At 40.4% G+C, this 25,946-nt stretch overlaps 2 protein-coding genes across 26 annotated transcripts in view; one reads left to right on the forward strand and one right to left on the reverse strand.

Moving 5' to 3' along the window:
- Positions 1-5,250: 5,250 nt before the first annotated feature.
- LOC120651171 overlaps positions 5,251-25,946 on the reverse strand; it is a 29,268-nt gene continuing 8,572 nt past the window's right edge. For 2 of the 24 annotated variants that reach the window (XM_039928562.1, XM_039928572.1), the window contains 15 exons: positions 25,528-25,904; positions 25,317-25,389; positions 22,262-25,013; positions 21,190-21,326; positions 20,658-20,740; positions 20,266-20,508; positions 19,252-19,351; positions 17,988-18,380; positions 15,818-15,964; positions 14,305-15,666; positions 13,803-14,001; positions 13,609-13,689; positions 13,231-13,492; positions 6,048-6,120; positions 5,251-5,300 (listed from right to left, as the gene is read on the reverse strand). In XM_039928562.1, coding sequence (XP_039784496.1) covers positions 24,903-25,013; positions 25,317-25,389; positions 25,528-25,904 — 561 coding nt within the window. In that variant the 3' untranslated portion in view covers positions 5,251-5,300; positions 6,048-6,120; positions 13,231-13,492; ... (8 more) ...; positions 21,190-21,326; positions 22,262-24,902. Of the gene's footprint in view, positions 5,301-6,047; positions 6,121-13,230; positions 13,493-13,608; positions 13,690-13,802; positions 14,002-14,304; positions 15,667-15,817; positions 15,965-17,987; positions 18,381-19,251; positions 19,352-20,265; positions 20,509-20,657; positions 20,741-21,083; positions 21,327-21,458; positions 21,498-22,261; positions 25,014-25,316; positions 25,390-25,527; positions 25,905-25,946 lie in introns of those variants that run through there. The other 22 variants (XM_039928569.1, XM_039928575.1, XM_039928570.1 and 19 more) reach the window with 22 other exon arrangements.
- Positions 20,663-24,740, forward strand: LOC120651174. 2 transcript variants are annotated; one of them, XM_039928588.1, is made up of 5 exons: positions 20,663-20,805; positions 21,421-21,546; positions 21,669-21,827; positions 21,959-22,138; positions 22,265-24,740. In XM_039928588.1, the coding sequence occupies exons 2-5, from the start codon at positions 21,460-21,462 to the stop codon at positions 22,298-22,300; spliced, it is 462 nt and encodes a 153-aa protein (XP_039784522.1). In that variant the 5' UTR covers positions 20,663-20,805; positions 21,421-21,459; the 3' UTR covers positions 22,301-24,740. The 2 variants fall into 2 exon arrangements, with proteins under 2 accessions (XP_039784522.1, XP_039784521.1); XM_039928587.1 differs by lacking the exon at positions 20,663-20,805 and having other exon boundaries at positions 21,326-21,546.

Genomic DNA, 25,946 nt, shown 5'->3' on the forward strand with positions numbered 1-25,946 from the left:
CTCTTCCTCCCAAACCAAGCCCGCATCGAGCTTCCTCACGCCCCACCGGTGCTCCTTGGCCCGATCTTTTTTAGCTTTCTTATTTAATATGTGCAGTTCTAGAAGTCGAAAAATTATGAAATTTCTGCAGTAGCTTACTCTTTGCATGTTTAGTTCACTGTAAAAAATTCAGAACCAGAAGATATGTGCATGTTTATAAATCTATTTTTGTTCAGTTTGTCCTATTAAGGCCAAAATAAATACTTTTATTATCAATAAATGCTGGTAAAATATTGTTGCATGCTTTATCAATAGCTCATCGTGCTGGTAAATTTTGGTTACTAGATCATGTCCTCAAGCTAAGTTTTTTTTTCATATATCTAGTTCCTAGCTATAGTGTTATCTTTATTGTTGTTGCTAAGAAATGTTTTTCTGCTTGTGTAAATTCAGCAACTCATTTTGTTCACGTGTAAACCTTGTTAAATCATTTAGGACCAGAATGTTGGTGGTTTTTATAGAACTTGCTTTTGTTGGCTTGTTTGGTCTTAGTGTGTTCTCGTGCTTATATTTGCTTGCTAGTTAAATAAAGTTCTAATCTAACCCTTCCTGCTCTGCAGTGTGGCTTAGCTTTTCTAAAATAAGTTTAGTATTGCTTTTTGAAGGAAACACTTCAGGCTAAATAAATTAAACCTTAATTCTCTTATTGCAGCACCAACCCTTTTTATCTTGTGAGCTTGTTTGTTGTGTTCACTCAATAAATGATTGCCCAGTCATGTTTTTCTTTTAGTCGCATTGCATTCCATTTCATCATGCTCGTGCCCATGCAATCGTGACATTGTGCCTACCTTGCTTATTCTTTTTGTTGTATCGTCTACTGCACTTTCACGCTTCCAGACATCTGCATTGGTGTATTTCATTTAGGTACGCTAGAAGTACAACGCATGGACGTGAAGCACATGATTCTGGAGCCGAGCTAGATGACGGTGAATGGTGGATACATCTAGAAGATGGATGGATGGACCCCGATGTGCATGACCAAAGGAAGATGCTCGCCAAGCGAGTACCATCTAACCAACACTAACTTAGTGTTACTCTCAGGCAAGCCCCGGAGCATAACCCTAATTTCAGTATTCAATGTTTATTTAAGTATTTGTGCATTTACGTTTTTAGGAGTTGTATGGAACCCTAGTATGCATGTTTCTTCCTATGTACCTATGAGTCTATACTAGTATACAGGTGTCGTTTTTAATGTTTTGCTAAATAGGATCTCGGTAGAAGTTGAGTGATTCCTGTCACTCGCGAGATTTAAGATCTTGTTTCTTATGGCAAGTGGCTTGGAAATGAATTAATGAGTAAAGAGAAATGGAGACCGGGCGGAGATGAGTTGGTTCTGGATATGAAAAGGGATGGAAAGTAAGCCTCCGCCTGTGTCGATTGAGGACCGTACCATTGTTGGCAGTGTTGACAGAGTTTGAACAGTACTAACCACATGCCGGAAGTAGGAGGTAGTCGAAACCAGTAAGCTAATTATCTGATTTGCAACGATACTTTGAACTACGACTTGCTACTCTGGGAGTGGGATGATGGCGGGTGATGGAATGTATGCCGCCTTCGGGTTCTCTGGGAGTTCGCCGTGAGGGGCCCATTCACCCAGGTTTTGGCAGGCGTGGTTCAGACGTCGGGGTAATGATGGGAACAGTTGACATATGTGGTCCGGCGTGGCTGGACATGTTGTGTGAGTTAGGTCCACCTTGTAAGGTTAAATCGGATCGATTCGCCGTCTCTCTCAGTTAAGAGAACCTTGGTCACTTTGTCATATCGTAGTAAAGGTTTGAGATAAGAATGGAAAGGTGAGAATATGCGATGTCTGTGGTTTTCTGAAAAGATTATGTGATCAACCATGCGTGCTCTAGATGTTCAAACAAATCTAGTTGGAACTTGATAAACTTAAATTGAGCTAAAATATTGAAAGTAAGGATCCAATTTTTAGTAGCTTTTCAGCAAATAAACTCCAGAGCCAGAGGCCTTGCATGTCTAGGAGTCGGCTAAGTATATACCATAGTCGGGTAAGACTTGCTGAGTATTAGTATACTCAGGGTTTGTTGTCACCCTGTTTTCAGGTAACTGCTGCTAGTTGGAGCTAACCAGGATTCACATCGGTGGGCTCGATGTGACATCCTCATGTCATCGTAGCTATCGATATTTTTTCTAAACTAAACTTCTATTTAATTTCCGCTGCATTTTGAACTCTGATATTTTACGTAAACTTGTTTGTAAAACTCCGCATTGTAAATTAGCTTTGAGAACTTTTGTCTGCTTGTAATCATCTGTGCTCGTCTTCGTGCGAGACTTCCAGTGTTTTTGATCCTTAACCCGACAGACGACCGGATTACACTGTTTTAAGTGTGTGGTAACTTGATTAACCATTAAGATGATAGTAAGTGCACTTGAGCCGGTTTAATTTGGGCGGTTCTGTTAGACGTGGCAATTAGGAAGGGGAAGTATCCCCGATGCACTAGGTAATGTACCAGCAAGTAATCCCAGCATTTCACATTCCCTAAGGCATGTTAGATCTAGTTCGAACACGAGGTTATCGTGTTCCATGTACATGCCATGGCAATTTATTGTTTAAGACTACCGATTCGATTATAGGCCTACGTGATGTACCATAGTAGTAGCAACACGATGGCCCTCTATGAGATTTTCATGACCTAACCAGCATTTGTAATTTTGTAATCCAAGCCGGGAATTTATTGAACGAGTCAACTTTATCATATACTTCTAGGCTAGTTGTAGCCTCTTCAGGAAGACGTTACAACTCGATGACTCGCCCTTCCACAACATAGCCTTTTCAGACTGATGTGACAGCTGGATGACTCGCTTTTCCATTGCATAGCCTTTCCAGGATGACATCACACTGTTCCCAACGTAGCTTTCCAGGCGGACATGATTTCTCCATACTACATCGAGTTTTTTCCCTGATATGAAGTACGCCAGCATTGGATGCTACATACGAACAATGAAAGATGGGGCCGACCAACGTACACATCACGTATAGGCCCTTCACATAATGGAGTGCAGATCACTTATTACAAGTTAGACAATGCTAGGAAAAGACATTGCACTGGGACTTGCATTATTGCTCTCGTACCCGAATCCTTTGCAGAGTATAGTCTTTTCATACGGATGTTACATGTCCATGTCGAAGCTTAGAGCTTTGCAAGCGTATTGGACAATTTAGACAAATGCATTCAAGATGAACTGGCACAATGATTAACAAAGTATAGTACATTACAAATTTAACACACATAACACATGATTTGGCATGTGAGAACCTCTACCAAACAAAGGTAAAAAGATCCTGGACTAAACCTAAGATGCCTTAGGTAACTAAATACAGCAACAAACACATGGATGTAGCAGGATAGGCCACTCCTAGTAGTGGCCCCACATAGCAAATTGAATTGTACCTTCTCCAAAGTATCCGCCCATTGTAGGTGGTGGTGGTGGTGGTGGCGGCTGGGAACCAGAGGCCCCTTGTTCTTGTGACAGGGGTAGTTGCAATATAGAATATTGTATAGTTCCTCCTGTGAACTACCACCATTGCTGTTGTCATCCTCTTCATCGTTCTTATTATTGTGGCTCACTTCTCTTTCAAGATCAAAGATACAAGTCTGCAGATATTCGATGTACTCCTGATGCGGATAATTGGAGGTGGATCAACCCACCTAACGAACCTGTAGTTTTTGGGAGCAGCGGAAAACTGGAAAAGAAATATCATGTAAGTTGTAGCAGAAAGCAAGACAAACGTATTGAATAGACCAGTATTGATACTAATTGCCCATGACAAACGTATTGAATAGACCAGTACTGATACTAATTACCCATGCTTGTGGGCATTTGAAGAAACGATGAATTCTATCTGTCGCACTGTCGCACGTCTTCACTAATAAGCAGTCCTCACCATGCATGCATTTTGGTCACTCCTCTTTGCGGTTATCATATCCTATGAGAGATGTATCCTAGGTGAAATCTCTCTTCCTATGATCTGCAGACTCAAACATTGCTTCTGGAAAGAAATCAGGACCAACGAACCCCTCCTACACTATCAGAAGTCCATTCCTTCCCCCTTTTCTCTCCCAATACCAAAACCCTTTCCAGTAATGATCCTACACTAGACATTACTACTCCATCTAAATTCTTGTGGTGTAGTTAGTAGAAATGCACCGGCAACACGTATATATAGGCATAGTAGTGGGGAGGATCCTGTCAGCTCTTAGGTTGCTAGCTGATAGGAACCTATCGGCTTTTGGTTAGCTGATAGGTACAGGCCTCTTTGGGCTGACACAGGCAGCGGCTGCCACGGACACGCGATTGGGTCCTGTCGGCCATTCAACAGACGTTAGGCCCTCTCAGTGCCTACTGTGACCGTGGTCAGCAAGGCCTCAAGAGGATCACGTAGGCATCCACGTGGATGTCGGCTCTTCAATTTGACCATTGGGTGGCCGAAAGGCACTTAAATCTGCAATTATTTTTTTACTATTTCTATTTTTATCTATTAAAATAATATTATAAATTTTGGAACAGGACCGAAATCGATTAGGATGATTGCCCGACTGGATTCACAGTTCGGGAATCCAATTCCGCGGGGGCCGCTAGTTGGCGATCGCGCGCTGCGGCAAGGAAGCGGCGAACGAGCGCTATGGGTAGCAAGCAGCGCATGTGCAGCGCCAGTAAGTAGCAGCGAATAGCATTTGACGTTGGTTCCTTGCTTACTCTGCCTTCTACCTTTTTATTTTTTGGGACAGCGGGTGTGTGGGTGAGTAAAATGGGCGGGGGGTTTCACATACATATGAATGTAGAACATTGAGAAAATAGAAACAAAAAGGTCCCAAATATTTAATTAAAATGTGGAACAATTCTCCAGAATCTCATGCTCAGGCATACAGGGGGTGAATTTTTTTAAAAAAATAAAGGAAAAACTGATTGGCTGTTGTTCTCGAACGTGGAATAAACAATGCGTCCATAATATTTATCCAATAAGGTCATCTTTTTTTTAACCATAAAACTGCACACCACCATCTTCACTTATAGAACTCGATGGTCACGCTTTGAAAAAAATTTGGAAATGAAAATGTAACTCTTGTGCTCAACTGTTATATATAATAAGTTTGCAAACTGAACAGAAAAAAGATATTCATAGATGAACTTACATACATGTTTAATATATTTTTTATCTCGACAAGAGTTTCGTACTTTTCGTTGCATGGGTGTGTCAGCAAGTAGTAGGATATGCATTCACGCAGTGGTTTTGCATCTTCCTATGCGAGAGAAAAAACACAAAATTCTATTTAAGATATTTTCTACATTAGAAAAGAGAACCTATGAACTCTGGTTTATAGTTCTCAAAAACTTTGAACTCTGAAGCTATAAACTTTATATTACAGTAAGGGGAGTTTCGTATTAGTTTGAAAAACTTTTGAACCTAAGGCTATGAAATTTTTACTATGACATTAATAAATTTTTTTAGCTTCCCACAAAACTTTGAAATACGAACCTATGAACTTTTGCAGCTCCAAAAAAAACTTTGGAAAACAAAACCATGAACTTTGTAGTACCACAGTAATCAAGTTTTGCAGCCATAGAAACTTTGAAAAATGAAAAACTATGAACATTGTAGTAGCACAATAATAGACTCCCCTGGTCCCCCCCCCCCCCAAAACCTTGGAAAACTGAAAACATTAAACTTTGTACTAGCACACTAGTAAAACTGCTATAGCCACCCCCCCACCTCACCCCCCCACACACCCACAAACAAACAACAAGAAAAAAGAAAACTTTGAAATCTAAAACTATGAGCTTTGTACTAGCACATAATTACATTTTGCTGATCCGGAAAACTTTGATATCTGAAACTGTAAACTTTGTACTAGCACACTAACAAACTTTGTAGTCCCAAAACTTTAAAATATGAAACTCACATATTTGAATAAGTAAGTAAATGTATTTTTGAGTACTCATGAACCTTGAAAAAAAATGGAGATGGGGGTGAGGATAAGTGTACTCACTGGTTTGAACAGGTGTTGCTTGTCGCCATCATGGCTTTGCATGAGTTTCATAACAAATATACCGCTATCGCAGCTGTGTGCAACAAATAGAAGAAGGCAGAAAAAAACTGCAGATTACTAACAAAATTCTCATTTGTACTACTACCTATTGTAGCGAAAATGGCCTCTCATGCCATATTTCAATATAATGTTTTGGCGATTGATGACACACACAACACTTGGACTAGTATGATTGTTAAGATAACCATTCTCAGGATTTTAGGTTCAAGTGATGACAAAGAGAAGATTGGCGTAGCTAGGACCGAAGGGCCGCCCCTACGGTGGTCCAAAGAACAAGAATTGAAGAGACCGTGAAGAAATCCAAGTCAAAGAAATCAAGACAGAGATACTTTAGTATCACCGGTTAAACCGACGCTGAGAAAATTACATACGTCGGTGCATTGACTTGGAGCACACCAGGAAGTTTAGTATCACCGGTTGAACCGACGTTAGGAAAGTTGAATACGTCGGTGCAATGGACCCAGAAGCAGAGGCTAGGGTTTAACACCGGTTAAACCGACGATGCTCAAAATTGAGCATCGGTGCAGTTGTCCAGAGACTCCATTTTTCGAGGGTTTCTGTGCTTGCACTCACCGGTTTAACCGACGGTGATTTCAAGAGCGTCGGTTGATTGATCAAGTAGCTGTTGGAAGACTGTAACGGCTAGAAGAAGGGAAAGTAAACTCACCGGTTAAACCAGTGGTGACTAAACTGGACCGTCGGTTTAACCGGCGTTAAGGAATTTTGTCAACCTTTCCCAATGGCTCTTTTGGGGTGTGTGGGCTATATATACCCCCAAGGCCAGTACATTTGAGGTTGCTGGAGTTGCTGAAGCATACTACACTTGAAGAACACCTCCAACCACCTTAGAGCTTCATTGTACATCATATAGGCTTGAGCACACTTGTGAGAGTGCTTAGTGCTTGTAATAGGGATTAGTTCTTGCGAGAGCTCCCTTGAGAGAAGTCTTGCTGTGGCAAGCAATCATTGTGCTCGTCGTGTGACCCTCCGACTTGGTGTGGGGAGTCAACGACACTTTGTGCGGGGGTGGAGACCCCTCTTGGTGAGAAGCTCCAATAGTGAAGACGGTGCCGTTAGTGACACTTCGAGAGAGACGGTGGCGGTGGCCTTGTCTTGGTGACTTGGGGTCACTTAGCCTTTGCTTGCCGGGAGCCTTGGTGGCGAACGCAAGACGGTGATCAAGCGAAGAGACTCGGCATCACACTTGTTCGTGTTGGACAAGTGGCCGTGGACGTAGGGAGGGACTTGGTGTCCTAACCGAACCACGTTAAATCGTGTGTCTTGGTGTCTTCACGGGAGTTTGCATATTTTCTCCCTTACCTCTTTACTAACCGTATTACGTTTCCGCATTTACTCTATCTTGCGTGCCTTTACTTTCCTAGTTAGTTTGATTAGGATTGGTTATAGGTTGCAAGTCTTTTAGGGGTAAGTAGAGAGTAGCATAGATAAACTTTAGTCATAACTAGCATGTGTAGGACGTGTTAGGTTTATCTTATGCAAATAGATTGAGCCCTAGGATAGAAAGCAATTAGCGACCCTATTCACCCCCTCCCCCTCTAGGGTCGGACACCCCGGTGATCCTTACAATTGGTATCAGAGCCTGGTCTCACACCTCTTACGAGGATTAGCCAATTCCATTGGTAAATTTGTAAGAAAGCTCGTAGGAGGCCCGTCGACTTCACCGTCGAGTGAGTATCATGTCCGGGGAAGGGATGAGTACCGATAGGGCTCCGTTTTTCGATGGCACGGGTTTTCCACGATGGAATGTGCTTATGCAAGCACATCTCCAAGCCGTGGGCTTGATGTTTGGCGTGTCACCGAATTAGGCATGAAAAACAAGAATAAGGCCGAGAGACAATATGATGTCATTGCTAAATCAATTCTATTGTCCTCGTTATGTGATAGTGTGTTTAATCGTGTTTTTGCTAATGAAAATGCTCATAAGCTATGAAAGCAAATTGTCGAGAATCATGAGGGCACAAATGATGTTGCCAATCAAAAATATCATTTTCTCGGCGAGGAGCTTAGTAGCTTTAAGCAACTTCCAAATGAAAATGCTCATGACATGTACTCACGATTAAACACTCTTGTCAATGAAATCAATGCCTTAGGTCTCAATCAAGTTAAAGATGAAGAAATCAACCGCAAGATTCTCCGAAACCTTCGCAAGCCCGACTACGACATCATCAATACACTCTTGCAAAAGGAAGACTTGGTCAAGCTTACACCCAACCAAGTCATCAATCAAATCATTGCCCATGAATATAGTATGGGGATGACAAAGAAGAAAGAGCAAGAGTCCACCTCTTCTTCAAGCAAAAAGAGTCTCGCCGCCAAGCACTCATGCAAGCACCAACCAAGGCAACAAGACTCATCAAGCTCAAGTGAACAAGAAGAAGAGGATGAGGAAGATAGTGATGATGAATCTAGTTCAAGTGATGAAGAATATCCAAGGGCCGTGCTATACTACCACCGCAAGATTGCCGAGCATGTACATGAGCTCTATGAGCTTGGGTACAAAACACTCATTTGAGGGAGTGCGGTTGGGATGGAGAAGATGGCGAAGAAAAAGAACAAATCAAGATCTCAAGCTCTCTCCGCCATCTACAAGCACAAGAAAAGTGGTGAAAGCTCAAGTCACAAGAAAAATTCCAAGAGCTCCACCGCCCATCGCCCTCGGAGATTATCACCACCACCCATGTGTCTTATGGCACTAGGTAATAATGATGTAAGTGATGACTCCTCCTCCAATGATGAATCCGATGTTGAAACTGATGAAATTAGTGAGATGATGACACTTCTCCATAATCAACAAGAATATCTCACTAAACAAAATGAAGAAATCAAAGCTCTCAAGAGTAAAGAAAAACTTCATGCTTCATTTGTCTCAATATATGAGAACTTGCTAAACAAATTCAATTTGTTAGACAATGAGCATAAAAAACTTAAAATAAAATATGAGAGCTTTGAATCTAAAAGTGAATTATCATTGGATAAATCTTTTCCTTGCAATATTCCTTGTGCTATTCCCATTGTCAAGGTAGATGCGTCTACCTCTTGTGATCTAACCCCTTGCAATGAGGATGTGATTGTAGAAACTTGTGATGATGTCATTGCTAAGGAAAATGATGAGCTTAAACAAGAGGTAGGAAGGCTAATGGCGGACTTGAGGTGGCTCAAAGGAAAGTACACTCAAGAGCAAGTCCAACCTTCTCAAGATAAGACCTCCGCGGGCGTGAAGAAGCTTGAGAAGGGAGAAACCGTGACTTGCTTCAAGTGTTGCAAAGAAGGCCACAAGTTCTACCAATGCAAGGAGAAAGAGGGCAAAGCAAAGGGCAAAGAAAATGACAAGCCCAAGAACTTGAACAAGAGCAAGAAGGGACACAAGAAGGCTAAGGAGATCAAGAAAAACACATCTCCATACTTGAAGGTGTCATACATGTACACCAAGCTCACCCACAAGAACAAGCAAAAGAGCAACCACTACATACTTGAAAAGAAGAAAAATGGCAAGGTGGTAGCTCATGTCATGGGGTGGAGAATATATGGATGGAACCGGCCTATTTGGGTGCCCAAGGATATTATTCATACCATGGATGGCTCTCAAAAGGTTTGGGTCCGTAAGACTTAGGCACCAAACAAGTGCAACGGGGAATTTGGAGTATTGACAAGGTTTGGGATGCATGAGTAGGGATGCATCATGCAAAGTTGAAATAAAGCCAAGTTGTGGATTAAATATTAGTGACCCAAATTCCCCTCCTCTGCATATGAGGTAATGAGCAAGGTAAAAGGATAATCTCAATTCATTTGATATCCTTCATGCATCATTGTAGCTCAATGCCTCTCTAGGATTGCTTGATCTTATCTTTACTATTGGTATCTTTCATTTTATATGCAATCCTAGACTATCATATGTTTATTCTTGAAGCATTCTACATGAGCTTAATCTTGGTGTGAAATGCACCACTCCTGCATGGCACATGCACTTCAAAATGGTACCACCTTCCACAAATAAAATCTTACAAGTGGTATCTCAAATTCAACAAAGGTATGTTGTTTCAATTGGTGCCATGTTTTTCAAGTTGTAGAGTTTGATCCCCACTATGTGAAATACAAGTGCATACATTTGGTTAGGTGATTCAAACACTATTGCACACATTTAGGGGGAGCTAACTCAATAGCTTGTGTTTTTGTGACTAACATGCTTTCAAAGTGATATTTGTTGTAGTCACACTCCCTTAGTCCATATGGTAATACACTCAATCCTTCGATATTTAGATGATGCACATTGCAATTAACCTTACAATTGGTATCAATTGATCAAGAAAGATTGGACAAGGGAAGAAGACCAAGCCACAACTCCCAAGGGTTAAAGAGATAAATGATATAGGGAGGCATGGCTAGGTTTAACACTCTATCACTAGTGAATTTCTTTTGCTACTAATGCTCCTTGTTGCTAGTGGTTATGAAGCTTTTAGGTGTTTCATGACAAAGGGGGGAGAAATATACCCTAAAAGCAAGCAAATAGTTTGGAGTAAATGATGCCATTAGCAAGGGGGAGGAATGGAAAATGCAATGCAAAAGGATGCATGGTGATAGGGGGAGGTACTTAGTCAATGTGGGGGAGAAGTGAAAATTGATGATCCCATGGACTAAGGTACAAAATTTTTTCATTGCTCATATGGTTCAAACCACACACAAGCCATTGTTCTACAATTGGTATCAATTTCAAATACCGGTGGCTTTTAAAATGAGCATTGAAATGTCATCCGAGCAAGCTAAGTAGTTTCTAACTTTTCACATTGGTATCAATTTCATATCCTTGCAATTCATCTTGCTTGCTTTGGTTGTGTTGTCATCAATCACCAAAAAGGGGAGATTGTAGCAAAAATGGTCTCTCATGCCATATTTCAATATAATGTTTTGGCGATTGATGACACACACAACACTTGGACTAGTATGATTGTTAAGATAACCATTCTCAGGCTTTTAGGTTCAAGTGATGACAAAGAGAAGATTGGCGTAGCTAGGACCGAAGGGCCGCCCCTACGGTGGTCCAAAGGACAAGAATTGAAGAGACCGTGAAGAAATCCAAGTCAAAGAAATCAAGACAGAGATACTTTAGTATCACCGGTTAAACCGACGCTGAGAAAATTACATACGTCGGTGCATTGACTTGGAGCACACCAGGAAGTTTAGTATCACCGGTTGAACCGACGTTAGGAAAGTTGAATACGTCGGTGCAATGGACCCAGAAGCTGAGGCTAGGGTTTAACACCGGTTAAACCGACGATGCTCAAAATTGAGCGTCGGTGCAGTTGTCCAGAGACTCCATTTTTCGGGGGTTTCTGTGCTTGCACTCACCGGTTAAACCGACGGTGATTTCAAGAGCGTCGGTTGATTGATCAAGTAGCCGTTGGAAGACTGTAACGGCTAGAAGAAGGGAAAGTACACTCACCGGTTAAACCGGTGGTGACAAAACTGGAGCGTCGGTTTAACCGGCGTTAAGGAATTTTGTCAGCCTTTCCCAACGGCACTTTTGGGGTGTGTGGGCTATATATACCCCCAAGGCCGGGACATTTGAGGTTGCTGGAGTTGCTGAAGCATACTACACTTGAAGAACACCTCCAACCACCTTAGAGCTTCATTGTACATCATATAGGCTTGAGCACACTTGTGAGAGTGCTTAGTGCTTGTAATAGGGATTAGTTCTTATGATAGCTCCCTTGAGAGAAGTCTTGCTGCGGCAAGCAATCATTGTACTCGTCGTGTGTCCCTCTGGCTTGGTGTGGAGAGGCAATGACACTTTGTGCGGGGAAGGAGACCCCTCTTGGTGAGAAGCTCCAATAGTGAAGACGGTGCCGTTGGTGACACTTCGAGAGAGACGGTGGCGGTGACCTTGTCTTGGTGACTTGGGGTCACTTAGCCTTTGCTTGCCGGGAGCCTTGGTAGCGAACGCAAGACGGTGATCAAGCGAAGAGACTCGGCATCACACTTGTTCGTGTTGGACAAGTGGCCGTGGACGTAGGGAGGGACTTGGTGTCCTAACCGAATCACGTTAAATCGTGTGTCTTGGTCTCTTCACGGGAGTTTGCATATTCTCTCCCTTACCTCTTTACTTACCGTATTACGTTTCCGTATTTACTCTATCTTGCGTGCCTTTATTTTCCTAGTTAGTTTGATTAGGATTGGTTATAGGTTGCAAGTCTTTTAGGGGTAAGTAGAGAGTAGCATAGATAAACCTTAGTCATAACTAGCATGTGTAGGACGTGTTAGGTTTATCTTATACAAATAGATTGAGCCCTAGGATAGAAAGCGATTAGCGACCCTATTCACCCCCTCCCCCTCTAGGGTCGGACACCCCAGTGATCCTTACACCTATAACTTTTGAATAATAATAATCGAAAGGTGTATAATGATTGTGGAAACATTGTTGCTATCATATATTCAAAAAAACTCTGATATTGTATATCAAAAAACTTTAGAAAAAAAATTGCATATTGAAAACTTAGGAACTATATGTATTTGTAGATATGAACATGTTGAAATCAAACTTTAATTCAGAGCATGCGCTGCATGGAGAAAAATGAAAAAAAAAACTTTGTACTAGCATGTTTTCAAACTTTGTACGCCAGAGTCTGCGACTTCGTAATGAAAGCACTGAATCAAGAACTCTGTGAGTAAGTTAAATTTAAGGATCTATGCTAGTAAATACAAAACTTTATACATGGATATTTCAAAAAAATTATAAGCAGGTGTTACAAACTTTTAAGTAAATTTTAACTTTATAAAGCTAAAAACTATTAACTTTATAAGCAGGTGTTACAAACTTTATAAAGAATATATTAAACACTTTTAACTATTTTTCCCTTCTAATGAGTGGAAAATTTTGTATAAAATAACTTTGTGCATTTCCAACTTTTAAGTAAAACGTCTAAAAATCTTTGAGATTGAATATGAGAAACTCTCAAATGACAAATTCAAAGCTTTGAAAAAAAACACACATTTCAAAACCTTTTGCTCCGTTGGTACAAAAACTTTACAAAGCACATGTTAGAGACTCTTAAGTAAAAAAAATTATCTAAAGGTAAATCTGATGCTAGGGGGAGGAAAAGAACTCAACTAGTTTTTTGACCATGTGACGCTGCGAAAGGTAGTTGTCATCTCAAAAATGCTGAGTGCTGTGGACCGGGGGTATGCATACTTAAAAGTCATCTTAAAACTGAAGATAACATTTTCAGCAGTGCTTCGGACTGAATAACTTTTTCAGCAGTGCTTCGGACTGAATCTAGTTCCAAATTAGGGCACTAAACCTCAAATCTTCTGTGTCTAAAGTTGGCAACAATCAAATACCAGAACTGATCGTGATGTAGTGGCAGGAAAACCTATGTTTTTGAGAAAAAAGAAAGTCAATGCATCATATATCATGTAATAAAAAATGATTCTAGCTAAAAAAACAAAAAAAATAAATGTAGAGAAATAGGTAGCGAAATGAGCATACCAAATCCATCTTATCTACATTGTACTCAGTAAGAAGCTTTGTTGCTTTTGACGCATCAAAATTAGAGGTTTGGAATATTTTCTTCATAAAAAACAATGAACATTTACAAAAAAAACATCGGAGCGCATATATAGGATAAAAAAAGAATATAGGAATGCGTGTATGTTAATGTGGTAGGGATGGATAAAACTTACAGATGTTTCATATGGCACGATGTGTCTGTACCAAAAACCCTGTGGGAGAAGCCCAAGACGATCTTTCTCAAACTGTTCTGCCATAACTGCTTGTCCCATGACATCTAGAGTATATTTGGAAATAGTGCCAAACACTCGCATCGACAAACCAAATGTCTTATGATCCACCCAAACTTTCTTGATTTCATCAACTCGTGGGCTAAAAAATTAAATTATGCAAAAGAAGAAAAGGTATTAAGGTGAGGTGGGCTTAAAAAAACAAAATGAAAAAAGGGAATAACTGAAAAAGGTTAAAATGCACATAAAATGGGAATATTGTGCTGCTGTAAAAGAAACTGTTGTATGTATCATCATTTTAAGAGAAAAAAATGATGGTACCTAATTGGCTATATCGATTGCATGACTTAGAAAACAAAGAAAATTTTGTGTACACCAAATATATAAGATACCAAGATCTGCAAAATAAAAGAAAAGACTGTTGATGAAAAAATAGTATATATACCTTGGTCCAGAAAAGGGAATGCAGTCAATTATATCCTTGAAGACTTCCTTCTCTACGAGTTGGGAACTAAAGTTGTAGCAGAACTTGCTCTGTGTGCTAGGTGTGGATAGTATAATGTTGTCCATGTCCATGTGATGTTGCATTTCTTCGTCACAGTTTGGTGGCGCTGATTTTTGGTTAGACGAATCATGCAGTTCTGTAATTTCATTGATGTTAACAGCATGTATTCCTTCGTCATGGGCTGTTGTGATCTGCGTGCTTGTGGCCTCCACCAATGTTGGATTTCCTTTGTCATTGGAACTTTGTTGCTACCGTTTCTTTCTTATACAGATAATAGCATCGTAGATGGATTCATTCAATGATCTTGAACGTTTGTTCTGTTTTCTATTTATTGATGAACCCAAAATATTTCTCATCATAGGAGCTTGCCTTGGGGGGTTTCACTTCAAAATTTGAATCAATACCACTTCCCCAAAAGTTGAAATCATTGTTTTGAGCAGACTGTTTGTCATTTGTATCATCTGATGCTTGGTCGATGTTTGAATCTATTGTAACAGTGATGTATCCCAAAACCTTGGCTTCCTTTTGATGTGATGTATCTGAAGATGAAGAATGGAGGCTGAGAAACACATTGCTGCAGCTATTCCTAGGTTGTCTTATCCTTGGTTGCAAATGGTTTTGGCCGTCCTGGATAACAGAGCTTCCGGATATTTCAGCACTGTACTTCTCTATGACCATAGGGTTTTGAGAGTGTGCAGCATGATTTACTGTGTTTGATGAACTGTCTTGGCTGAAAGAAGGTAGTTGTATGAATGAAGACATTTCCTGATTAGCGGCTTCCTGATTTGTTCTAATGTGTTGCTCAGTTTCAAGTGGTGCTCCTTGGGTGGTCACCTTGGGCGCCAACAAATCTGTTTTGTGGAGAATGCTTTGTTTTGCATGTGTAAGGTGACAATCAGAAAGTGTTGCTGCTGCATGTCCTTGATTCCTTCCCACTGGAACAGATGTGTGACCATGCATACGAGCTGTCCCTGCAGCAACTGAATTAGCAACATTCACTTCATCTGATGCATTGCTGCTATTCCTAAAATCAGGATTGGGATGCTTGTTGAAGACTTTGGATTCTTGTTGTAGAGAGTCCCACAAGCTGTGTATTCTATCAGTGTAGGCTGATACAAGCTGTTGAATTGCATTCATGATATCCCTCTGCAAATCTTGTACTGTTACAGCAACTTGAGCCCTATAACTAGCTTCCATGTGTGCAGACTCAGAGTGTGGTGCTGCGCATGTACTGGTTGATTTTGATAGCATAGAATCATCTACAGTGCTTTCCCAAAAAATGGTTTTGCTCAAATCTTTCAACTGCATTTATATTAAAAAAGAGAACAAAGAAAAGACTAAGTTAAAGAGATAGGAATTGGTGCAAATACTGAAAATAAAACATATGTTTGATATGCATTATGAAAAAAAGTGAATGTATGACTTGTGAAAAAAAAGAGAATAAGAAAAATACCGGCAGTCGGCCAAAAACAGAGTGCTCGTCATCTTCAGCATCAAGGGTTTCGAATGCTTTAATCATATCAGTTGACCAGAACTTGAGTAGTGATATGTGTTGATAGTCCCTGGTAATTGGTACGTCTAGAAGCTCAAAGTATATTAGCTGCCAAAAAAAATTATGGAAAAAACATACACACACAAATCAAATATTTTTGTGGTGTATTACTGAAAAGTAATTTACGATTTAGCATTTATATAGCTGAACTAACTAATAGTTTAGAATATATTATCCAACGTCTAGGGTATATTGTGCACAATAAAAAATAACTAGGATCGACATTTTAGTTGTGCGTACAAAAAAGCTATCTGATATACAGATGTGGGGGAAAAAACAGTAGCCAACAATGTAGAGCATGTGTGTGTAAAATTTAAAAAAAATGTTGAGGTATACATACCACCAGTACAAGAATACACCCCCCCCCCCAATGTTGCTGAGGAGCTTGATGCTTGAGTCTTCTGATAAAACTCAATAGACTGTGTGATCTTATCAAGCACAGCAGAGCACCAATCATATCCATTGATCTCATCCGGCAATGCTATAGCTGAGTAGTAATCTGGACTAGCACACCCATAGCTTGTCGGGCATAAGAAAGAGTGTAAGGATCACCGGGGTGTCCGACCCTAGAGGGGGAGGGGGTGAATAGGGTCGCTAATCGCTTTCTATCCTAGGGCTCAATCTAATTGCATAAGATAAACCTAACACGTCCTACACATGCTAGTTATGACTAAGGTTTATCTATGCTACTCTCTACTTACCCCTAAAAGACTTGCAACCTATAGCCAATCCTAGTCAAACTAACTAGAAAAGTACAGGCACGTAAGATAGAGTAAATGCGGAAACGTAATACGGTAAGTAAAGAGGTAAGGGAGAGAATATGCAAACTCCCGTGAAGACACCAAGACACACAATTTAACGTGGTTCGGTTAGGACACCAAGTCCCTCCCTATGTCCACGGCCACTTGTCCAACACGAACAAGTGTGATGCCAAGTCTCTTCGCTTGATCACCGTCTTGCGTTCGCCAACAAGGCTCCCGGTAAGCAAAGGCTAAGTGACCCCAAGTCACCAAGACAAGGCCACCGCCACCGTCTCTCTCGAAGCTTCACCAACGGCACCGTCTTCACTATTGGAGCTTCTCACCAAGAGGGGTCTCCTTCCCTGCACAAAGTGTCGTTGCCTCTCCACACCAAGTCGGAGGGTCACACGACGAATGCACAAGTTGCTTGCCGCAGCAAGACTTCTCTCAAGGGAGCTCTCGCAAGAACTAATCCCTATTACAAGCACTAAGCACTCTCACAAGTGTGCTCAAGCCTATATGATGTACAATGAAGCTTTATGGTGGATGGAGGTGTTCTTCAAGTGTAGTATGCTTCAGCAACTCCAGCAACCTCAAATGTCCCGGCCTTGGGGGTATATATAGGCAGCCCAAGCAAATATAGCCGTTGGAGAAAAGCTGCCTGAAAAACACTTAACGCCGGTTAATCCGACGCACCTCCAAAAGCCATCGTCGGTTCAACCGGTGATACTAAACTGCCCGCCTCAAAAACTAGCCGTTACGTGTACGGGCAATCAACCGATGCTGCGTCAGTTTAACCGGTGAGTGTAGTTGTCCTGTGAACTCTGAAAAACAAACTCTCTGGACAACTGCACCGACGTTCACCAAAACCCAAATGTCGGTTAATCCGGTGTATAGACTTTGCCTCAGCTTCTGGGTCCAATGCACCGACGTACTCAACTTTCCTAACGTCAGTTCAACCGGTGATACTAAACTTCCTGGTGTGCTCCAAGTCAATGCACCGACGTATGTAATTTTCTCAGCGTCGGTTTAACCGGTGATACTAAAGTATCTCTGTCTTGATTTCTTTGACTTGGATTTCTTCACGGTCTCTTCAATTCTTGTCCCTTGGACCGAAGCGGAACCACCGTAGGGGCGGCCCTTCGGGCCTAGCTATGTCTATCTTCTCTTTGTCATCACTTGAACCTAAAAGACTGAGAATGGTCATCTTAACAAACATATTAGTCCAAGTGTTGTGTTGTCTATATCAATCACCAAAACAATATATTGAAATATGGCATGAGAGGCCATTTTCGCTACAAAGAGCTTAGTGCAAAAAGTGTGAAGACCACCTTGAATTTCCCACCACTGAGCTGGGGTGTGAAAAGAGCCTTGAGCTCATTAATAGTTGGGTTGCTGCCTTTGCATTTTGTTTCTTGGCAGATCCAACTCTTTACAGAGTCCTCGCACCTCTTTGATACAGCTTTGCCACCAATAGGAATTCCCAGGACACGATGAACAAAAAGTGGAGTTATGACTATTCTGGAACCATTTGGTAAGATAAGAGTCCTAGACTTTACATCAAAATGTTTTGCAAGCCATATGCTGATTCCTCTGGGGACTGACTCACAACAAAGGTCGAGCAGGTAGGAAAACCCCATGCTATCCACTAGCCTTTTCTGGTCGGGTGTAAGCAGTTTTGATATAGCTATGAACTTGGGTAAACTCAATTTTGTTGAGAAAATCTGAAAAATTAAAACCAAATTACCATTACATAATGTGATAGTTGTTATTTTTTATCATGGTAGATTGTGTGACAAACAAAAAATATCATGGTAGATTGTCTAACAGACAAAAAGTGAAAAACTTTGATATGACATATCCAGGACTTTGATATCACATATTCAGCACTTGTACTACTACCTATAACTTCAGTATAGTAATAATCGAAAAGTGTATAATGATTGTGAAAACATTGTTGCTATCATGTATTTGTAGATATGAACATGTTTAAATCAAACTTTAATTCAGAGCTTGCGCTGTATGGAGAAAATAAAAAAAACTTTGTACTAGCATGTTTTCAAACTTTGTACACCAGAGTCTCGCGACTTTGTAATGAAGCACTGAATCAAGAACTCTGTATGTAAGTTAAATTTAAGGATCTATGATACTAAAATACAAAACTTTATACATGGATATTTGAAAAAAGTTTGTAAGCAGGTGTTACAAAACTTTTAAGTAAATTTTATCTGAGGTGAAAACAGAAACTTCACATAAATATATGTGTACAATCGAAACTTTTAAGTAAACACCTAAAAACTTTGAGATTGGATATGAAAAAAGTTTCACATGATATATTTAAAAACTTTTGGCAAAAAAGTCAAGCTTTCAACATCATTCTGGAAAAACTATGCATTCGAAGTTTGGTAACTTTGCACTTTGAATTCAGGAACTTTGAATACACTAGTTAAGAAATATTTTTGAAGACTAACTAAAAAAATTTGCAGTTTAATAAAATCAAGAGTTTCTGTTGACATGTTCCAAAAATTTGAAGACACCATGTATATATATGCAAAAGCTGATAGAGGTGTGCTACTCGATGAAAAATCATTTTACCTTCTTTGCATTCCCTGCATTCTTCACATCATTAACCGCATCTGCAGAATCACAACTTTGTTTTGCCTTTGATGATGGGGATGGACCTTCCATTTTTGCTCTGCTCACATGTTATTTGGAAATGGGAAAAACAATTTACTATGTAAAACATCAAATAGAACTAAAACACACATGCACTGCAGAGGAAGAAAAAATGTGCTGCATAGGAAAAAAACAGTGACTCAAAAAATAGAAAGGGTGCACTACACAAAAAAAGGGCTATATATTCTAATTGAAAGTGAAAAGAATAAACTATATATTCAGATCTCCTACATCTGCACCTTTCAAACATCACTTGTCAAAAAAACTTTGTATACGAAACTTAGTAACTTTGCATTATGAATTAAGAAACTTTGAAGTCGCTAATAATAAACTCTTTACAGGAATTGACTCCGAAAAAAATGTATATCCCAGAACCTTAAGTCCAAATAATAAGGAACATTCTAGTAGCATAATATAAACTTTGTACACCTAGCATAAAAAAATTGCAAATCCCAACTTTGATTCGCAGGTCCAGAAAATTTCTATTAGCACATTACAAACTTTCTACTAGCATATTATAAACTTTGTACACATATAGCCAAAACTTTGCGGTTACAACTCTAGAAACTTTGTGTTGGTGCATTTCAATTTTTGTGCTTCCTAGGCCCAGAACTTTATAAACAAATGTTAAAAAGAAAGAAAGAGGAGAAACGTCCCTGAACACTAGATCCAACAAACTGTAGAAACATTACCCCCCCCCCCCACCCAGGCTATCCCGCTAGCCGTCCCAGATTCGCACCTTGCCTCATCAAATATACCGACACCCTCTGCTCGATATCCATCGATTTGCCGCTGAGTGTCGCATCCTGTTTCCTCTAACAGGTTTGGTTCAGGGACAAAGACGCATGCGAAGTAAAAAAAACATGCCTATGGTATGGGGGGAGTAGGGAGATGAAGAAACAGGAGCTGGGTGTGTGTGAAAACAAATCTTACAATGGAATCTGGCTTGTAGAGACAGCGTTGAGCTCCATTTCAATAGAGTTGCCGGCACGAGGAGCTTCGCCGCCGCCTCTGCTACCACTGCCGGGGGGGGCTTCGCCGCCGCCTCTGCCGCCACCAGCGTCGGCCCCTGCGGCACTGCCGGATCTGACGCCGAGGAGCCCTCCCCCGGCATCACACCTTTTCCTTCAGATGAACGGGGGCGCACTTCGCTAGCCAGCCTCATGTCTCGAATGCCTGAAAAAAGGGTAGCGAAATGAAGTTTGGTGTAGTCCAGCATGGTAATGACAAGTGGGCCATAGGTAAAAAATGAAAAAAAATATCTGGCTAGCATGTGGGGCCAGACATTAAAAAAATTTATTGGCCATGGTTTTCTAGTCCCTCACGTTTTGTTGAGGAGGCTTTCCACGAGCGCCGGCGGCGGCGGGTGGCGGCGCCAAAAGGCGGCGCCGCTGGCTCCTTGCCGGATCTGGGGAAGAAATCGCAATCACACTCTCCTCTTCCATAAAAAAGGCTCCAGACTACTATTACAAAGTGAGATTCACCACCGCCCACCCCCCTAACCCCCATGTTTTTTCTTGCCGCACGCTATGGAATTACAGGAAAATTCCCTATTGGGATTGTAGATAGAAAAAACTAGGTTGGAGTTATAGGTTTGTATTATGAATACAGATATCCTAGCATTACAGTGTTGTGTGCATCTCAGACAACATAAAAAAAGAGGAACAACAACAGAGGCTTTCATGTACATATATCGTTGCATGGCATCTGTTCTTGCTCCCAACCCCCCTACATCGTAGATTGCACAAAAATAAGAGCATCTCACACATGTTTTCTTGGTCAGCATAAGTTGTGTGCATCACAACTACAAGTTTAATAGGTACACGTTTAAAAAAGGAAAAAAGCAACTAAGGTTACCCATGGTAACAATATTTTCCAAAGTCTCTCCCCTCTCAAAAGGAGTTGCATCTTGCAACATTTTGATGTGACTAGGGGTGCCTTCCACAAAGGTGCATGAAAAGCAAGATGATTACTTTGATTCTCCTTCAATTGAACTGAAAAAATTACAAACAATAAATGTTAGGTCAAAAAGGCATATCTGTTTTTACATTAAAGTTAATAACTATTGAAAAGAAAATGCATGTGCAGGGCACAGCAATATCCAGATTAAAGAAAAGAGGTGGCACCATGTCTGGCGGCGTATTTGCACAAGAAGTTTCGACAGACTACATGAACATGTACAAGATGCGATCAATCACTGATAGGGTTTTGCATGTATGTGCTTGAATAAAACAAAAAATATATACATGAAAAAAAGAAAAAATACAAAAACTTATGATAAAAAAAGGTGTGGTTTGCATTCTATTGATTTGAAAAGTTTGAAAATATGTATGCAGAGTTTTGTGAATAGAGATCTTGATCGAAGAGAGCGTGAATCTTCTGCAGCCCTTGCGCAAATTGAAGCAAACTTACTGAGCAGTGGAGACACTAGTGTCACACAATCTGCTGGTGAGGCTACTCAAAAAAAGAGAAAAAGGACAATTGATTTGAACCAGGTACATCCCTTGATTTTTTGTCTATTTTTTTACTGTATAGGAAACTAAAAAAAGTAGATGTTATTACTTTGCTTTTGCAAAAAAAGTTTTGTCGACCACAACTCATTCAATGATGGTAAAAAAAACTGCAGGTGCTCAGCGATGATGACAATGAACCTATCCTACCTACAGACACCAACTCTCTCTTTGGCTACAACAGCAACAGCTCCATAGATGCCATGGAGCAGGAATGTATGAGAGGTTCTAATTGCAGAGCTGATCATGGAAGGACACTTTGCACACCTGTTGCAAAGCATTTTGGAATGAACACGGTGGGTTGAAGAATAACACACACAAAAAACCTTGGCACAAGAAAAAATCATAGGGAGCAGTTTATAAAACATTTTGTGAAAATGAGGGGGTGAAATCTGATATATGTTTTGTTATTGTATTACCAGGACTCATTGGCGTCTGCAGAGGATGTAAATGGTTGAGGAGAGCAGGCTGCTGAAGTAGATGGTGCATCCATTGATGAGCTGCTGGACAGATTCCCACCCACTCAGGAAGAAAAAGAGATGGATAACATGTTTAGTGACACAAACTATCCCACACTCAGTGAGATCGTATCTGCTATTGCTCCTCAAGAAGGGATGCATTTTGAAATGGATGATGTAGCATTTTACTTGTTTGCTGTGTATGCAAGACGCATGGGATTTGCAATTAAAAAGAACACAAGCTACAGGTCAAGGAAAACAGGTGAAGTGAACAAGAGATTGTTTGTGTGCAACAAGCAGAGACACAACGCTGCTGACGACAATCCTACAAAGCAGAGGAAAACTAATTTCATTCAAAGGACAAACTGTCAAGTAAGAATGCTAGTTAAAAGGGAGAGTGGTCAGTGGTATGCCTCACTTGTACACCTCGACCACAATCATGACCTTATGCCATCTGAGTGGTTGGTTAGGTTCATGCGATGCCACAAAAATATTTCAGAAAGTGACAAAAAGTTCATAGAGATACTGCAGAAAAGTAGAGTTCCCCCACGAAAGGTTATGACAATATTTCGATCTCTAATGGGCAGTTTCAGAAACATTGGCTTTGATGAAACAGATATAGGTAATATGAGATCTGCTGAGAGAGAAAAGCATAAGAACAGAGACATCAGAGATTTGCTGGAGATGTTCACTAAAGAGCAAGTGAAGACCCCGGGCTTCTACTATAGCATGCAGGTGGATGAGAATGACACGGTGAGGTCAGTGTTTTGGACAGATCTGATGGGACGCAATAACTACCACTTGTTTGGTGATTACATCTCTTTTGATACGACGTTCAGTACGAACCGATACAACATGCCATTTGCCCCTATTGTTGGGGTCAACAACCATGGAAACACGGTCCTTTTTGGCTGTGCACTTCTCCAAAATCAAAAGACCAGCACATTCAAGTGGCTATTGGGGGCATTTCTTGATGCAATGGGTGGAAAGATGCCAATAAACATAATAACTGATCAAGACAAAGAAATGTGGAAAGCGATTGCAGCTGTTTTTCCTGATGCTACGCATAGATTTTGCTACTAGCACATATTAGAGAACATAAAGAAGAACTTGACCAGCTACTTGTCTGCACGTGGTACTATGGGGGCTGAGCTGAGATACGTTATAAGGAACACATTCACTCCAACTGAATTTGAGGATGGGTGGAAGGCTGTATTAGTGAGACATGGAGTTGAGAGCAACGAATACCTACAGCACCTATTTGAGATCAGAGCCTACTGGGCGCTAGCTTACTTCAAGGACAAATTCTATCCATTTTCATCCACGACTGGGAGGAGTGAAAGTACAAACTCACTATTCAAGAACTATGTGCTCCCAAGAGACACAATTCTAAACTTCTTTGAACAGTATCAAATCATTCAAGAAAAACAAATCAGCAAGTTGGACCGCAAGAGTTATGTGTCGCAGGGGACAACTTCGTCTACTTGGTCTATGACTCTTTATGAAGAGGAAGCAATGGCCATTTTAACAAGAACAATTCTTGGGAAAATGCAAAGGGAGATGCGCAACAGCACAGCTTATGTGGTGGAGGAGGAGCAAGGGCTGTCATTCTTGTTGAGAAGGGTGAGAAAATATGATAGGGCTGAATATGAGAAGGATTTGTACAGAGTGACAGTTTCTGAGGATGGTCAGTTCTATACATGCTCTTGCAACAAATTTGAGAGAGATGGAATACATTGTTGTCATGTGTTTAACATTGCTACCAGGAGAGGGATGACTAAACTACCAGAGTCATTCATCCTTCCCCGGTGGACAATTGCAATGGATGCACAGATTGATGAGATGCTGAGGGGCCATGTGGGCAAGAACAACATGGAGGCTGATAGTTCAGTGTGCTATGCCATAATGATGAGCAAGATGTCCAAAGTTTGTGCAGATATGTCTTGTGATGAGTCTACAAGTTCAATGTTTTTGCAAGGTGTGGATGAGCTTGTTAAGGCAATTCACAGCATAAAAGCTGGCGTGGTAGTTGCTGAACCCCATGTTATTACTGTGGGTGGAACAAAACAAGCATCTGAATCTGAAAATATGATAGAAGCACCGCACACCTACAAGGACCCTCCACAATCTCAAGCTTCAAGTGTAGCTGTGGGTGATAGGTTGAAGCCAATTCATGAGAAGATCTTGATACAGGCTAAAAAGAAAAAAGAACCTCGAAAATGTACTATTTGCAGGTCAACTACGCATTTTAGAAACAAATGCCCTGATGTGATGAATGGTGCCACAGAGAAAATAGCAGAAATAGGACCATAGGAGTGTACGGGCGCAAGAAAAAAAGAGGAAAAAAAGTGGCATGATATTAATTTATTACTGTTTAAACATTAAAGTGTATTGACTATATATGTGTGTTGGATTGCTGTGCTGGAATGAGACGGCTATACATCTAACGCATGGTTGGTTGCAAAAAATTCATGACTGCAGTTATACTTTGCTATATTATTCAAAGAATCTGGTTTAACATTATTCTCAGCCTGATCTGGTTTAGCGTAAAAAAAATTGTGCACGAAAAATTAAAAAAGAATAAGAAGATTGAACACACGTGTTAATCCCTATTAGCCTCAATGAACTTGCTTACACTGTTGATGGTCTGGCAGTTGAATTTATGTGTTAGGATATATGCTACTATCTTCTGCCGGTGCATGGGGATGTCATTCTGACATGAACCACATAAGAATAATAAAAAACCAGGAGATTAGGGTGTGTGACATAACCAACAACAACAACAACATATCCTTTTTTCCCAAGCAAGTTGGGGTAGGCTAGAGAATTGTAAAAAAGGAATTGTAAGTTAGAATTGAATCAGTGTTCTATCTGTATCTGTAGTCTTAAAAACATATATTGATAAAAAAATGATGCATATCAGAGCTGTTGCAGCCAAAAAAAACATTTGTAATCCTTTTTTGAAATGTAAGCTAACTGGAAATATATACAAATTTGTTGAGACTCGAAAACAAACCTGTGAGATGTTTTGTAACTTCCTGTCATCCCATGTTTGAAGGAACTTCATCACAAAGATGCCGCAGTCATGCCTAGCCCCACATCAATATATTTTGCAAAGGACAGTATAAAAAATAGGAAAACACAAAAAAACCATTGTATTAGATTGAAGTAAAACGAATGAAAATAAGATTATAATCCTTGTTCATAATATGACACGGATAACGTACGTTGTTGTTTGCTGAGGTGCTTGTTGTACACGTACAGGGAATGTATTTTTATTGATAATGTCAGAATTCTTGAACATTGTATCATATGCTTTCCTAAACTTATCACACTTCATGGTGTTGAAACAGCAAAAAAGAAAGTGAAAAAAAAAACCCCGCGTGAGTGCTCCTAGTGAATCTATTGGCATGAATAGGAAAAATGCACAAAAAATGTTAAAAGAAAAAAGACAAAAAAGGAAAAAAAAGATGCTTACTATTAGTGATGTGATTATGCAAGAAGTTGAATTCATTTCACATGAGTTTAGTATGTCAAAGCGGTGGTCTCTAAGATTTGCAACAATCAGCCACCAATGTCCGCTGTGACATACAGGGATCATCACCTAGGGGGGTTAGATTTTAATAAAAAAGATAAGTAAAAAATT

The sequence above is a fragment of the Panicum virgatum genome, chromosome 9K (assembly GCF_016808335.1).
Source record: "Panicum virgatum strain AP13 chromosome 9K, P.virgatum_v5, whole genome shotgun sequence".
In the NCBI taxonomy this organism is placed as follows: domain Eukaryota; kingdom Viridiplantae; phylum Streptophyta; class Magnoliopsida; order Poales; family Poaceae; genus Panicum; species Panicum virgatum.

Coding starts and splice junctions, on each gene's coding strand:
- LOC120651174 (XM_039928587.1), top strand. CDS start 21,349: ATGTTAGGTCAAAAAGGCATATCTGTTTTTACATTAAAGTTAATAACT. Junction 21,547..21,668: donor TCACTGATAGGGTTTTGCAT/GTATGTGCTTGA, acceptor ATATGTATGCAG/AGTTTTGTGAATAGAGATCT. Junction 21,828..21,958: donor GGACAATTGATTTGAACCAG/GTACATCCCTTG, acceptor AAAAAACTGCAG/GTGCTCAGCGATGATGACAA.